This window comes from Acanthisitta chloris, unplaced genomic scaffold, assembly GCF_000695815.1.
Source record: "Acanthisitta chloris isolate BGI_N310 unplaced genomic scaffold, ASM69581v1 scaffold4929, whole genome shotgun sequence".
NCBI lineage: Eukaryota > Metazoa > Chordata > Aves > Passeriformes > Acanthisittidae > Acanthisitta > Acanthisitta chloris.
In genome coordinates, this window is record NW_008691908.1 from 110,484 (window position 1) to 125,943 (window position 15,460).

The 15,460-nt window shown below is 39.1% G+C and overlaps 1 protein-coding gene across 1 annotated transcript in view; it reads left to right on the forward strand.

The window, feature by feature from the left end:
• Positions 1–15,460, forward strand: part of EBF1 (early B-cell factor 1) — a 101,165-nt gene that overhangs the window by 56,642 nt on the left and 29,063 nt on the right. The window contains exon 5 of the mRNA XM_009082415.1: positions 14,032–14,120. Within this exon, the coding sequence (XP_009080663.1) occupies positions 14,032–14,120 (89 nt within the window). The remainder of the gene's footprint in view (positions 1–14,031; positions 14,121–15,460) is intronic.

Sequence of the window (15,460 nt, forward strand, 5' to 3'; positions counted from 1 at the left end):
AAATACCCTGAAACTTGGCCCCACACCCATAATCTGATTGAAATACAGAGCTTTTAATGCTAAAAACAAATTCTGACCAAATCATGTAATATGTTTCTTAATCCCATGTGATTTGAAAGCATAACCAATAACAAATAATGATTTGCATTCTTAGTAGTTAAATGTAATAAAAATCAGCCCAGAGTACTTTTTCAAGAGTACTTGGAACTAAATTCTGCCATCTGACACTTACACCAGAGTTTGGTGGGTCAGTTTAGCTGAAGGAAAATGAATGTTGCCTATAGAATGGTATGTCACAGTACAACAAGCTTTAACACAGAGTTGGATCGGTCCCACCTCTCTCTTTCCAATTATTTAATTTCAGAATATTTAATGTCTAAAAAAAGGGGTTTTTTTTCTAGTTTTGTTCCAGGTACCCAAGAGATGATGTATTTAGTTTCCTTTTATATGTCTTTCAGTACATGTTTTACTTTCTACTTGTGATAAACTTCTGAAAAGTAGTTTTTGAAGGGGACTCTGTTGTGCTGGTGCCATGGGAGAATTGCATGAAGGAACAGGAACAAAGGGAAATGGGAGGTAGAACAGGTAAATCCTGTGGGAATTTTTTGCCTCTTTTGCTCATTCACTTTTGTTTTGTGCAACAAAGTTTGGAAGAAAAAAAGAGACATTACATTTCTCATTGCTGTTTGGAGAAAGTATCTACCAGTTTGCATGTCCTAGACTTAGATATCATTGCTGTGCCTCTCTCAGCTTTGGCTTTGATGAGCTAGTGTCCATCTGCTCCACCAGGATGCAGAGGACCTTGACAGTGTCCATTTTTCACTCAATCAGCTACAACTTGAGTTTATTTTAAATAACTACCTGTGCTACTGAATGTGGATCATCCAGTCAGTTAGGGAAGACACCCCACAGAACGTAAAAATCAATGCCAGCAGAGTGAGTAAACACCACTGGTGGGCATCTCCTTTCTTGAGAGTCATCTGAGATGTGGTCCATACTGCCCTGGCTGTCCCCAGGCTCTGCGGGTATGGACACTCCGCCCAGCCACATCCCTGAGCCGCCAAGATTCAGCACAGGCCTTTCAGTTCAAAGCCAAAGTGATTTTCTCTGAATCCCAAGACATTGGACAGTTTTGCAAATTCTTCTCTGCTCAGAGCCAGTTTCCAATAACCTTTGTGCCTACTTTTCCCAGGAGCTAAATGCAGGACAAGTAGCTCCTCTTTGAAGTGTGCAATGCCAAGATGTGGTGCAGGAGTCTTCTCCTTCCCATCTCTGTCCCTGTGTCCTCCTTGGTGAGTGGAGATGTCCTTACAGCAAGTGGTTAGATACTGAGACTATGGGCTCAGCATGCACAGGGATGATGGGGGAGGAAGGAAAAGCTTCACTTGAGTTGCTGATACACAGCACAGGAGAGCAGGAAGCAGAGATGCCCCAGGGCAGTTGTGATGGAGCTGGTTTGGAGCAGAAGCATCAGTGTGTTGCTCTGCACAGGCTAATTAACTCTGGCAGGCAGGTGCTTAATACTTTGCGCACTCAGGGCCTTGGTGAGTTTGTCTGTTTAAGTGCATTCTTGCATATTGCTGATGGACCCAGAAGTGTATTTATATCTATTGCTTACTGCCTGGAAAGCTACAAATCAGTTACTGATAAATATGCCACTTGCAGCAAGATTAATGTTAAATTCCTCCTTTTAGAGCCGCAATTTGCAAATTGCTAAATTAGATTTTAGCATTCGAATACTCTTTTTTCATGTCACACTTGCAGCATCTTTGTTTTTATCACCTGATGATACTGTTTGTGTCGGTATTGAACTTTGAGGCATATTAATATGATGCACATATATTTTGGTGGCAATTTTGTATGACAACAGTTCTTATGAAATCTACTAGAAAAGAATTTGTGCAGAATAATGTAATCCATTACAGCGAGGTTTGCTTTTGTTTTGAATTGGATGGAAAGGAGGTATCTGGTTTATACAAGAGAAAATAGCAATACTATGCTACTTGGAAGGTGTTTTATTGATAACTTCAGAGCTGGGACCTGAATTTTCCCAGAAAAATTAGAAAATTAGAAAATGAACAAGCACAAGTGCATGACTATAAACCTGTGTGATGTTATCTTGTTATCTATCAGAACTTTTTATCTTTCCCTCTATTTTCTAAACATTTTGCAGGCTTTAATCTGTTTATTCTACCTCTGTGTTGAATTAGGGCAATTGAAATATTTCCAGTTTAGGAAAAATTAATCCAATAATAGTTAATTTTTTTTTCCAATCCTATTAAAAGGAAAATGGTTACTTTTGTTGAGCTCTATTGGAGTGCAGAAAGGTTTCAGCTACCTCACAACAGTGTTAGTTGATAAGCAAATGCTGATGAGCACAGGGATGTGGTTATTGCCTTGGGGTGCCACCAACCAGCTGAGGTGTTTTGCTGCATATCCCAAACTCAGCAGTGACCACTGAAGAACCAAGTCAGTTCACTCCCACTGTAAATGAAACATTGGAAGTGTTTCATAACAAGACAGTGAGTTTCAGTCTGGTTCCTCACTTCCTTGCCTTTTACAGCTTCTTTTTGAAGCATCAGCTTTATAGGCAAATCGTTGCACCTCAGATAGTTTAATTTCCATACTCATTTTCACTGGTTTGCCAAGTACATTCTAGCTGGTAAATTGTGAAGGTGGAAGAGAGGCAAGATGGGAAGGGAGGGATACAAGCAATTATTTTTACTTCCTCTTCTCTTATGCCTGTGAGGCTCCAGATTCCAGATTAGTGATCTCTCTGTAGGCGTGTTTGGAGGCTACTTAACTCGTATTTGGGGGCAGAGCTGCAGTATTTGTTGATTTCTCTGTAATTGACTGGCAAGGTGATCTAGTGCTGATAATTTAGCAAAAGCCTGTTCAGCCCCAGAGCACTCATTTTGTCATGAGCATAAGCCCTTGACGGTGCTTGCTCATTGCCTCCAGCACCTCCTCTCTTTTGCTGAACCTCAGATTCCCCCTCGGCGCAGGGGGGGGAGGAGACCTGCCAGCAGAGCTGCTGTGCAAATGGGGCACTAATGGTTTGCGAATCTGAAGATGGTTAACTGATCTGTGCATTCAATTAAGATGAGTTTCTCAGTTAACAGGCACCCTGGGAAGAAATGAGTTACTTTCATTTCTGGAATTATGAGCACTTAATGGAGAAGACATATCAGAATTCTGCCTGTGTTGCATGAGATAACCCTAAAATGCAGCATGGATTTTCAACTTACTCATCTAGCAAAAAATCTTGCCAGGTGAGAGGGAGAAATCGATGCTCATGTGAGTTCTCTTGCAGTCAGGCTCACAGGGCTGAATGTAAAGTGGCATTGCATGTAGTGCTGGATTTTGCTTTATACTTTTCTTGAGGTCTATCTCTTTGCTTGTGACTTGCCTATTTAAAATTATAATCCAAAATGTAATTTAAATAATATTTACCATATTCTTTCTGTAAGATTTACAATGTGAGCAGAATATCTGAGAAATATGGATGAATCTGACTAGAGGTGGAGGCTTGACTGATGTATATATGCAAGAGAATAACTAAGCTCCAGCCACTGTCAGTATAGTTACAGAAAAATTACCAGAATGGTTCTGCTTTAAACTGGTTAAGGATCTTGGACAAAGTGAATTTAAGATGAGTTTATGCTGGACCTAAATGGCTAATAAGCACATTCAGGAGAAGCGAGGGAAACATAAATATTTCACACCAGTTTTGGCACTGACATTGCTGACAAATGGGAAGGAGGTTTGTGGGGATGATGCTCTGGTTTGGGACTTCCCTTTGTATTGCATCTTCCATAAAGAATAGTTGGGATCACTGTGCCTCATTAACTGTTACAGCTAAGCTGAGCCAGCAGCTGAGTGTGTCTTGGTGATCTGCTGCCTGGAGAAGCAAAGCTGCTGTCTCCAAAAGTGAGCATTGGATCATGGTCTAGAGTTTCTTACCTTCATCTTGCAGAGATTGAGAGACTATATATAATTGTAAGGAGAAGTTATGAATGATGATAAACCAGGGTCAGGAGAAAAGGCAGGAAGGACTGCTTTCACCTGCTTGTGATATTTTTGCTTTGTAAGAGTGCTTATGTGCTTTAGGCAGTGGTGCAGAAACACCTGTAAATGAGGAGGAGGTCTAGGGGCTGTTTGGAGTTCATGAAGAACAGGGTCCTTCTCCTGGCAAATGCTGCTGCAAGAGGGGAGTCAAGTGGGAAGTGCTGACAAAGATGAGTCTCTTTGAAAGTCTGAAGGGGTGAGGTGCATGGGAAGGCCATTGTTTTGAGTCTGTTTGCAAAAGAGTGCTGCCAGGCAAAAAAACAAGGTAGATTCCATAGGTTTAGGTGCTACACTGAGTGGAAGATGGGGGAGCAGGTGAGGACCTCATGCATTTATGTGCATGCATACACACAAAGCGTGGGAAGGAGATGCTGAGAGGGAGCTGCAGCTGGGGTGAACCCGTCACCCCTCCTTGCTGCAGGGTTACAGCTGAGCCCTCATGGGGAAGTGGGTGTTAGTCCACTTAGGCTGAGAAGGGAAATTAAGTCAGGTGCCTGTTTGCTTGGTGAGATCTTGGGTATAATCAGTGGAGTCAAGAATAACTTTGAAGTTTTCTTTGCCCCTTCTGGTAGGAATAAGTGAGGATATTTTGCTTTCAGTGTTGTATTGGTCAGGATCACTGCAATCAGAGGGAGGGGAAAATAATTTAGAATTATCCTTATGAGCCTAGTGTACCTTGGCCATTGGTAGATGGGTCATGTCATATTACTCCTTGCTTGTTTATTGACCTCCTCAGCAACTCACCTTGGTTAATGAATTAGTCTCAGTTAGATTACTTTCACATTTGGATAATTTTATTTTTACCACCACCCAGTACTCCATTTGATTAAATTAAATCAAGCATATAGTCAACCATCTTTCTGCCAAACAAAAAAAAAAAAAAGACAAAAGAATAAGAAAAGGCATTGATGTGGTTTTCCATTGTTTATAAATTACCTAGGAAAGCAAGTGAGGAGGCTTTTGGTTTGGTCCTGAGGTGTGACTTGTTGGTGCATGTAAGGCAAAAGCAATACTGAAACTTTAAACAGGCTTGAATAAGGTTTCTTTAACTATTGAGCCTAACTCTGAGATCTCCCCTGCTGTGAGCCATAAGTTGCTTGTAGGCTTGTTCTAGAGAGTAATAAGTATTGTTGTTTAGCAATTGTGTTGTTGAAATTCAGCTCCACTATGTCTGACAGTATTTATCTAAAATACTTTCCCTGGTGCGTGCTCAAGTTCCAGTAAACCGTGTCTTATTGTGCGACCTTTTCATTTTCCAGTGAAAAGGGATCAGCTCGTCAGATAAAAGCTACAAGCTGAAGTACAGGAAAAATGCGTGCTCAGAAAATCCGAGCATGATTGAAAACAAGATGTGTTAAATCAATGCAGTTTATCGCCTGCCTATTCCTGGCAATTGCTGTTCTAAGCTCATTCTGAGCACACACTAGATGATAAAAGTATAGTGTCACAGTGCTCACTGGGGTGTGAGGGCAGGGAAACATGTTTATCAGACAGCCTGGTATGAGTTGTTTTTTTTTACCCTTGATAACAGTTATTGTCAAAATTTTTTGCAAAAAAATCCCTCCAACCCTGAACAATTATAGAAGCAGGTGATACAACTGCTGCTAAAATCAGAGACTACTGAGAGCTCTCAAATTATACATTTATCTTTAAATGTTACAAACTAGTAAACAACAAACCCAACTGTTTTAATTTTGAACAATTTGCTGCATCATCGAGGGTATAGCCAGAATGGTCCTTTTGCTTTCGAGTGAGTAGCCTTATCGCAGTTTCACGTAGGCAAATCAAAGCTAATGTTTAGAAAGAAAGATGTTTGGAAACTATTGTTTTCTCAAGGGATTTAAGCTTAGTTATGGAGAGGGATTAAAGACCTAAATTAAACCTCAGATCAGGTCAGTCCCTTCCAAGAGCACCACACCTATAATGTTCATTACAGCTAGGCAGAAGTCATCTCATTTTTATGATTCAGCTCTACATGTGTTTCTCTGTGAATCTCATTTTAAGAGATTTTGGATGTGATAGCTGGTGTTTTTCCAGTTTTCTCTCTTGAAGATTCTTTTTGCTCTGACCATAGTGCACTTGCATGTCAGAAGTCCAGAATTCTGAGAAACAGCCAGATTTAGGCTAAGATGCTTTCTGATAGGAATGCCTTTGGCATTCAGACAGGACGCTGAGTTTTTCATTTATGCATCCCCTGGCAATAATAAGATTTTTTTAATAATCTGAAAAGAAGATAAGAAATAGCAAGGTTAGAAGTGAGAGAGGGATTATTCAAAAGGAAATATTTCTGCATGCAAACACGTTTCAATAATGGTTTTCAATGCTGTCTGCCCCAAAGGAGTTTGGGAAGGGTGACAAAGAGAAACATCTTCCTGTGTGTTATACACAATTATCCCTATGACAATTTTAAAGGTATCTGCACTTAACATGGTAGAATTTGAGGAGTTCATGCAAAGGAGAAATGTTGAAAATATGCATAATGCAGACTGAAAGAAAAGGTTACGTGAGGTGAGAGTTAAACATCTCCCACACTCTATGGTACATCTCTGCATCTGTTTCTGAGCCAAGAGTTTAAAAATAAATGCAGTGTCTTTATTTTTTACATATTTTAAAGTAGATCTAAATATAAATCTTACAGCTAACCCAATATTTTTCACTTCGATATTGGCTCGGATGCATTTTTGTACTTGTGTGTATGTGTACACATATTTATTTGTCTGAGAGAAGGGCTAAGCCACTGAGAGCCAGACATTTTTACTAAATTTTGTGCCTCATGCTCACGTGCATTACCAGAATGTGCCTGACAAATTGGAAAATATTCACATGTAAATGCTGTTCTTTCCCTTTTTATAATGACTGCCAAAGATGCATCAATTAACCTAGATGACTAGACGAAGTAACCAACATGCATTAATTTCCTTCTGGCCCTCTGTGTACATATCCCCAGTGAATTCTACCAGCCTGTTGTGAAATTGGTATGTTTCAATTCCAGTGCCTGAAACTGGACTGTGTTTCAGACTCCCTTAAGGCCAAATCTTCCCCATTAGACAAGAGGTCAGCGCAGTCAGAGGAAGAAGAAACTGTGAAGCTCGCAAATTGTTTGACTTTTTTTTTTTTAAAGCCAGATTGCAGGTTGCTAAGAGTGAACATTCAGAGCTAATGTGTTTGGAGAAACCAACAGAATTCTTGCTAGACAGATATAGTAATTTTATTCTTTAACTTCCATAAAAAATTGGAGCTGAAGGCATGCATTCCTTGCATCATCAGCACCTCCACTGGCTGCAGGGAGTGGGCTGAGTGGGTAGGGAATAACTCCTCTGGTTCTTAGTTGCTGGAGAAAAATTGTTTTCAGGAAGAAAATATCACGCTGTCTATCATGTTTGTAATAACACTGATGAACACAGAGGAGCTGCCTCAAACACTGGCCTATTGCATCTTTAGTTCAAGTAAAGAGCAGTCACCAGGGAAACTCAAGAGATCTGTGTGTTAGATTTATCATTTGACTCAGCTCTGCATTCTTCTTATTGCTTGACACATCCACATTGTGTCTGTTTGGGCATTACATGGCAATAAAAAGTAGGAATTACATTTTGGATATGCCTTTTTCTAATTTAAAAAAAAATGACATAATGTTGCAGTTTGATTTTAAAAATGGAAATTCAGTGCACAAGACTGTGTTGAAGTGAGGGAGCACTGAGACCAGAAAAGCAAGGAAATTCTGGGTTAGCACTGGAAGGGCCTTTCTAGCTCAGACCTTTCTGTGCAGGCTCTCACTGTTCCACCCACTTCCGTTTTCCATTGCTTGTGGGAATAAACACTCCAGGGAAAGTCAGTGGAAAGAAAACTTTATAAAAAGCAAGCAAAATTCACAAAAACAACAACAACAAATAGCTCAAATGCTTGCATGTTTTCATTTAAGGAGCTTTAATTAGCAAAGGAAAAGTCTTTGCAGGGAGATTTACAAAACAGTCTTTATTTTTCATTTGATGATGGGGTTTTGAAGTGGGGTGGGTTTTTTTTGCTGTCTTTGTAGAGCAGGCATAAAGAGGCCACTATGCATAAGAGTTGTTGGGTAGGGTTTGCTTACAGCATGTCATGTCAAGATGTTGCTTTATAGCATCATCCATTAGCAGTGCTGTACTGCAGGGCCTTAGCAAGGCATTTTGGCACCTGGAGTATGACATTATTGCGGTCTGGCCTGGCCTATTCCCACCTTCTAGAGTCAATGTTTTATTGTGTTAGAGTTAGGAACTTGTAGCAGAAATAACCCAGAGTTTGGAGACAGAAGCCACAGCTCTCTGGCAGCATCTTGCCTCTACAAGAGACAGGAGCTCTCGCTTCTTGTCTCCTCAGACTCTGTGCTCAGTAACAGTGTGGAGTTGGAGGCCACAACTCTTTGTGTGACTCCTCTCAGTTGTTGCTACTTGCACTCCATCCTGCTAGTTCTCAGCAGTGAGGAAATACAGACAGAAGTTCAGGTTAAAAAGGAGGAGAGCTGATTGCAGAGGTGGGACTCTAAACTGATGGAGGAAAAGGCTGAATGTCCAAGAGCAAAGAATTCCTTAGCTATAAAATGCCTCTGAAGATGCTAAGGTTACAAGGGTTGTCTTGAAGAATCTGCTTTCCTAGCTGGCCTGGATTTTATTTAAAATATTTATTCTATGTGCCTTCAAGTGTTCTGACCTGGTTTGGTCTGGGCTCAGAGAGACATGTTAAATGTGTTCCCAGCCTTCATTGCTGTGTCAGCGCTGCAGCATTTTTGCATGGACTTTTTCATACTCTTTTGTGGCTATGAGGTGCTGAGGCACAAAAGAACTTTGTGAGCCTTGGCCACAGAGTCAGACCCCAAAGCCCCTCCTCTTTGACACTGTATTTCAGGACTTGTCACTAGTTGTCTAATTTTGTTTTAGAGGCAAATTTACTTCAAAAAAGAAAAAGGATTTGTGAAGAGACAAAGGTCGAGTCTAAAGAATCTTCTTTCATTCGATTTCCTGGACATAATCTGAAGTCATTACAGCTCTGAGCTGCTGCAGGTCATTCTCACCTTCTTTTAAACTCCCCCAGGATGGCTCTGCCATCCAAGCACACCTGTGACTCTCTGGAGCACTGCAGGAGCAAGCACTGTGGGACACTGAATTCCCACATTCAGCTTTTCCCTGAGTGTTTCACTTAAAACAATCAAGACCAGATTTCTCATCTGAGACAGGGACAGTCAGACCTGTGGACCTGAGGCAAATTTGTTTGCAGCCTTCAGCCTTTTTTTGGTTTTGGTTATTTGAATCCTTAGAGTCCCTTCCCTCTCCTTGCAGACTTTTCCACTGGAAAAGCATATGGGAAGTTCATAGGTCTAAGTGCTGCTTTCCCATTGGTTTTGGGTCAAACAGAATGAAAAAGAAACAAGGACTGAAAAATAAAAGGCATAAATGAAACCATGAATGCATGGGAAACAAATTAACTGGATATGTTTTACATTCTGAAATATTTCCATAATGCTTCTCTGTAGCGTGTGTTTATTTTTCTTTGAATAGTAATGTTAAAATGTGTCTAATTCAATTACTCTCTGCATTCGCTGAATGAGTTTTCCTTGGTGAAGAGTTCTCCTCCACTACCCCAAGCTACGAATTCCATATGATATTTGAACAGGTCCTTTTAATTGCTGATATTAAGTGTCTATCATTCTGCTGTAAGTTGGCAGCATGGCCAGAGAAACAAATTCCTCTCTCAGATACATCAGACAGTCATTCAATTAACAACCAAAGCTTTATTGACACAGTAGGAATTCATTATGGGAAATATTAAAAAAAAGCCCTCCACTGACTAGTTTTAAAAAAAGAGACTTTTAAAGATGGTGAATTATCTACATTATTATTTGTGCAGAATTTGGAATTATGGTTATGATGGAAACATTTTTTTTTCTCAGAGGCATAAGCAGCATTTTTGTTGAAAACTAAGTTGGACTCTGAAAAGATGGATATAGTGTACACATCCTTATTCCCATAGACATTGTGCATTTTCTTGATTAAAAGCCTTGGATTTTAGGAGTTATGGCTTTAGACTTGCTGCATAAAGAGCTTCATGGCTTATTCTGTTCGAGTCTAATTTGAAAGAAAGTTCTTCCTCAAGGGTTTAAGAAGTAATTCATAAAATGGTAAGAATAATAAATATTGTGCCTTAACTCATACACTAGGATAGATAGACAGATTTTGTACACCTGGGTGTAATTTTAGTTAATTCACACAAGAGACAGGCAGAAAGTTTATTGTTTGGAAGGAGAAAAATGGCTTAAATCTTGTATTTGCAAAAATGATTATATTAGCTTAAATGAAAATGCTACTCTATTAATGGCTTCAATAAGCTTTGCATTTGGAAAAGTATTTTAATAAAAAGTTACCTGAAGTTTACTGCAACTTAAAATATGTAAGTGAGGGAAAAGTACTTACCTTGATTTATATGTCTTTTGGAGGTGTAATTATTGGCTTTTTACTCACCTATGTAAAACAATGTACTTTTGTAAATGGATTTCTGGCCACTTTACTCTTTTTTTTTTTTTCCACATAAAAAGTAAGCACTGTCAATCAAAGAATTTTAAGGTTTATTTCCTCTTTAGAAATGATTGATAGCCTTTTAGATTTACAAGTTGACAAGTTAAAGGGTTCTATTGGTATAATTATGTACTAAATTCACAGTCTTTCAATTTAAATGTCCTTTTAAAACCACAAGATTATCATACCTGTATTTTGAAAAGTGGGCCAGTCAGTTTGGGTTGGTATACAAATTGCTTCCATTAGCCTTGGGACCTATTTGAATTTAGTACACTTTTTTAAAGTTAGTAGTACTTTCAATAGTACTTTTAAAATATAGGGTAATGGGAATGCATTTTAAGTACTCTGTGTGTTAGCTTGTTTTTAATATATGGATGTCAAGAACACAAATAGAGAGTTTGTATTTCTTATTGATTCTTTTTTTTTCCCCAATCATGGAAAAAAAAAAAAGCCCATATTATTTGAATTAGAGCACTGGGAAACATGTTATTGCAAATGGACTTCGGTGGCAAAACCAGCTCAGACACACTGGGGCAGAGGAAAACCTTGCAGGAAACTGATGTCTGACCTTGTACATCAGCTGCCACTTACAGTGGCCTGAGCTCTGGCTCTCCTGCAGTGCTTGGGGATCAGAATATTCCCTTTTCTTTGGAGTTTTACCAGCTCCTGACAGAAAACTGGTATGGCTTTAATGCTGAAGGTGGAGTGAAATATTTCAACAGATCTCTTTCTTTGAGAGATGACTAATTACATTTGACTCAGATTGTAAATGAAGAAGGAAAAGAAGACTGATATAGTTCAATCTATGGTTAGATGTTCAGACAGCTAAAGATTTCCTTTTTTTTTTCCATATTATCTAAAATTGAAAGTGTTGAAGAGTTATAGACTAATGAGGGACATTTGACAACCACAGCTTGGTACCCAATCCTGCAGACTGCTGTGTGCAGCCTTTCTCTACACCTAAAGTAAAGTTGGAGCTATTTGAAGCAGAAAGTTTTCACTATCTCTCACAGGATGCTTGATGCCTTGCGAGATTGGACCATAAAATTAACATTTTTTTGGTCATTTAGTTCAGAAAATACTCAGAGGAAATACTCTGTGGATTTTAAATGTGTTGAATGTGTGGGAAGATATGAGAAAATGACTGTTAACTCTGGGGGGATTTCAGAACTGGCCTCCATTTATAATATTGCAGAATTTAGTAACTACTTTCCCAAAGGATCTAAAGGGAAAACGGCCATAAACTAGACTGAATTAGAGGAGAAACACATTTGACAGAACCACACTAATATCTTTGAACGTATTTGCAAAAGAAATGTAAATTTGAACTGTAGGTTTTTTTTAAACTACTCAGAGAACAGCTATTTTTTTAGAATAAACAGGAGTAAATTAATCTGTTGTAAAATTTGAACAAGGTCTTAACTAAGTGGGTCCATGATAAGAAACCATGTAAGGAAACTCAAAGATAACAAAACCAGGGGGTTACAAACCATGGTATTATGATATTTGCTGCAAAACTATACAACAGAGAGGTCAACCTTTGGCCAGGGTGTGAAAGGAAACATGGGAAAAAGGTCCAACCATCCCAAAACTAAAAAAGACACAAACAAGGGAAAAGGCTTATTCTCACCCCTTCCATATAATGACCTGAATATAAATATAAGATCAAATTCAGTTATTCCTGACAAAGGGAAATGAAAAAATAAACCAACAAAATGAACAAGGAGACTAGAGGGATGCCATGAGCTCTGGGGCAGTAAGAAACTTCTGATAATAACCCAGAAAGCTAAATCCTGAGGGATTTCTAGTCTGATGTTACCATAACACTGTGCGAATAATATTAGGATATGCTCAGAAAGTTAATTTCTGATATTAGAGGAATGTTGAGGTTCTGCTGGACCTTGTGCCTCTCCAGCCAGGCCTCACCAGCCAAACACTTGTGCTTCAGTGCTGTTGGATGGGTCTGGATCCCCCTACATCACCTTCCCTTGGCCTCAATTTGCAGTAGCATTGTTCTATTTGCATAGGGAGGTGGGATGTACTGAAGGTCCAAGAGAAGACAAAAATCTGACACTTTGGTTGTTAGTAGGACCATCTGCTGTAGAAATATTGGTTGAGCAATATTCAAATAACATCACTCTATACATGTAATAAAGTTCATAGTAAGACCATCATAAAGATGTAAGATTAGTAGGCAGACCTTGTACAAGAATAAGCTAAGAAAAGATAAGAAAAATTTAAACTGACTCAAATATGGAAAAAACAACCTAGATTTTTTATTTTTTACACACACACAAAAAGGCTGAAATGTAAAAAATCGTCATTGGAATAGAATTTTTTTCCCCCATTTAACTTACAAAATTGCAAACAAATTGCTGTGGAAAATTTCATCATCTCTATTGGCATGGGAGAGTCAAGATGCACTGATGTTTAGAGATGCTCGAGAATGCTTGACTGTTGTTCCAGTTCACCAAAGCACTTAGGAAATTTTAAGCACATGTTGAAGTCTCACTAACATCTGAGTTCTAAAGTGATCATATGACTGGAAATATAGCTAGAAGGTCATTCAGTACAGTCCCTGTAATTATAGGCAATCATATAAAAAACATAATATGCTCAAATTTGCTTTGCTGAAAGCAAATGGGTTTAAGTATGTGCTTACAGATAAGCATGTGCTTAAAGGCTTGACACAATCAGAGCTTCCATTAATGCAGGCAGACCAGCATTTTCATGAAGATTAAAGTGTTCCACTTCTACCATTTCTCTCCTCCATTTTATTGGACAAGGATCAGGGAAAGATGAGCTAAAACCATAGATTTTTATTTTGTTTTTTTACATTCATTAAGTCTTTTGGATCAGTTTAGTGCTGATTGGAGCTTGGGTCAGGCTGCTGAAGACAGTGTTGATGAGTGAAAACTACAACCTCTGCCAAGACAATTGTCTGTATTTCACAACAGATATATAAACATTGTACATGGAGCATATTTAATGTATAATCAAGTCTGGAACATGAAAGATTCCATAACAGTTGCTGCTTTTGTTTTCCAATCTCAAAGGACCTTCCTCATAATATGAAAGCAGGAAAGAAACCAACATGAAGCACGGGGTGTCAAGTATTTATCAAGTTACTTTCAGCTATAATAATTGCTTCCTATTTGGAAGATGTATGCAACATGCCCAAATTTTCCTTCAACCTTGTTGTGGGAACTGAAGTGGAAAGGTTTGGATTGCTGTTGAAACCCCAAAACCAACCTTGAAGAGCATTTAAACCAAGATTCCACAGTCAGTGCTGATTTTGGTAAAAGAGTGTTCTAACATGATGCTTCCTTGGTCTCACAATGCCTTTGCCCATTGTCACAGTCCACTGGAGCCTGCTTGCTATGCCTTTGTCACATCACAATGTTGTTTGTTGTTGTTTCAGCTCTGAACGAACCCACCATTGACTATGGTTTCCAAAGGTTACAGAAGGTTATCCCCCGGCACCCTGGTGACCCCGAACGCTTGCCAAAGGTCAGCACAAAGTTTATTGTTTTATTAGATATGGTAAAGATGGTTACTGCATGTTTTTGTCTGAAAGTGCAAGGTTCTGTAAACTTAATGGTCCTGGTTTGGTACCCAACCCAGATAAGCTGAAACACAGGCATGACCAAGAAAGCCCAATCAGCAACTTCCACCGTAGGCTTAGGAGACTTGGAGTCACAGCTAACTCAGACAGCTCTTGCCTTTCTTAAAAGCAATTCTTTCTCTGTGCTCTAGGATACTTAACAATCAACACATTTTTGCTTAGCATTTTGGAAGCTGAGCAGTTTATTCATAGAACAATGATGCTTTTTCGTTTTCCTATAACAGTAGCACTTGCCAATATAATGTTGAGAATTTCATGATTGATAAAATCAGGTTGTTTGAATCTTGAGGGAATGTGTGTCCATTGCTGCTGCATCATGTATTGGTTTAGGATAATAGTGATTATCTAGTGCTTTATATCAGGATTGCTGATATAATTCAGGCATTGCATAGTGAAGTGTTGTTTGTTCCCATGAAATTCAGTAAGAGTTTTTTGTTGATTTCTGTCAAGTGAAAGCTGAGGGACAAACAGCGCAGTTCAGATAGGCTTCTTGTACTGTGCAAACACTGTGTGGGGCTGTGCTCAGGTTTGCTCTAGTTACTTTGCAAGAATTTGCAGTGAGTTCTGTGATATACTGGAGAAAGAGATGGAGTATTTGAACAAGTGTTGCTGCAGGAATTCTGAGCAACAGTGTGATGAGCTAGAGTCACTGTCTGTGACCAACTGCCACCACGTGTTTTGTCAGCTCTAGAACCTGGCTGTTACTGAACGAGGTGGGGAGTCAGAACACTCCCTAAGGAAAGAAAGATGTGAATTGGCAGACTTGAGACACAGAATAAATTAATTGTTCAAGTAATGCATGTCCAGTATAGCCTTCATGACTGGGTAAATCTTGTGACCTTTCTTCTGTAGCCTCCTGAACTCTCTGTAGGCTTTCATCAGGGATTGTTGTATGCTTTGATTAGTTTTTCTGAGGTGTTTCAAAGGTGAGAAGATTTCATGAACAATGTAACTTAAGTTATTTAATTTCTTGACAGAAATTAAATTCAGTATGCGACTTTTTTACAAGCTTGTTCAGTCTTTTATCTTTGCCTAGGAAGGCTGCAGACTGTGGTTTTGGGGTCGCTGATGTGTTGTCTTTCCCTCTTACCACCAGAGAAACATGATGTCCTGGAGAGTTACATTTTCCATTGGCTCTGTTCACCCTCTACAAGCTGTCCCTTTCCCTAACTTTTGGACAGGCTTGCAGCAGGACACAGCTTTCATGGCTTTTTTTATATTTCCT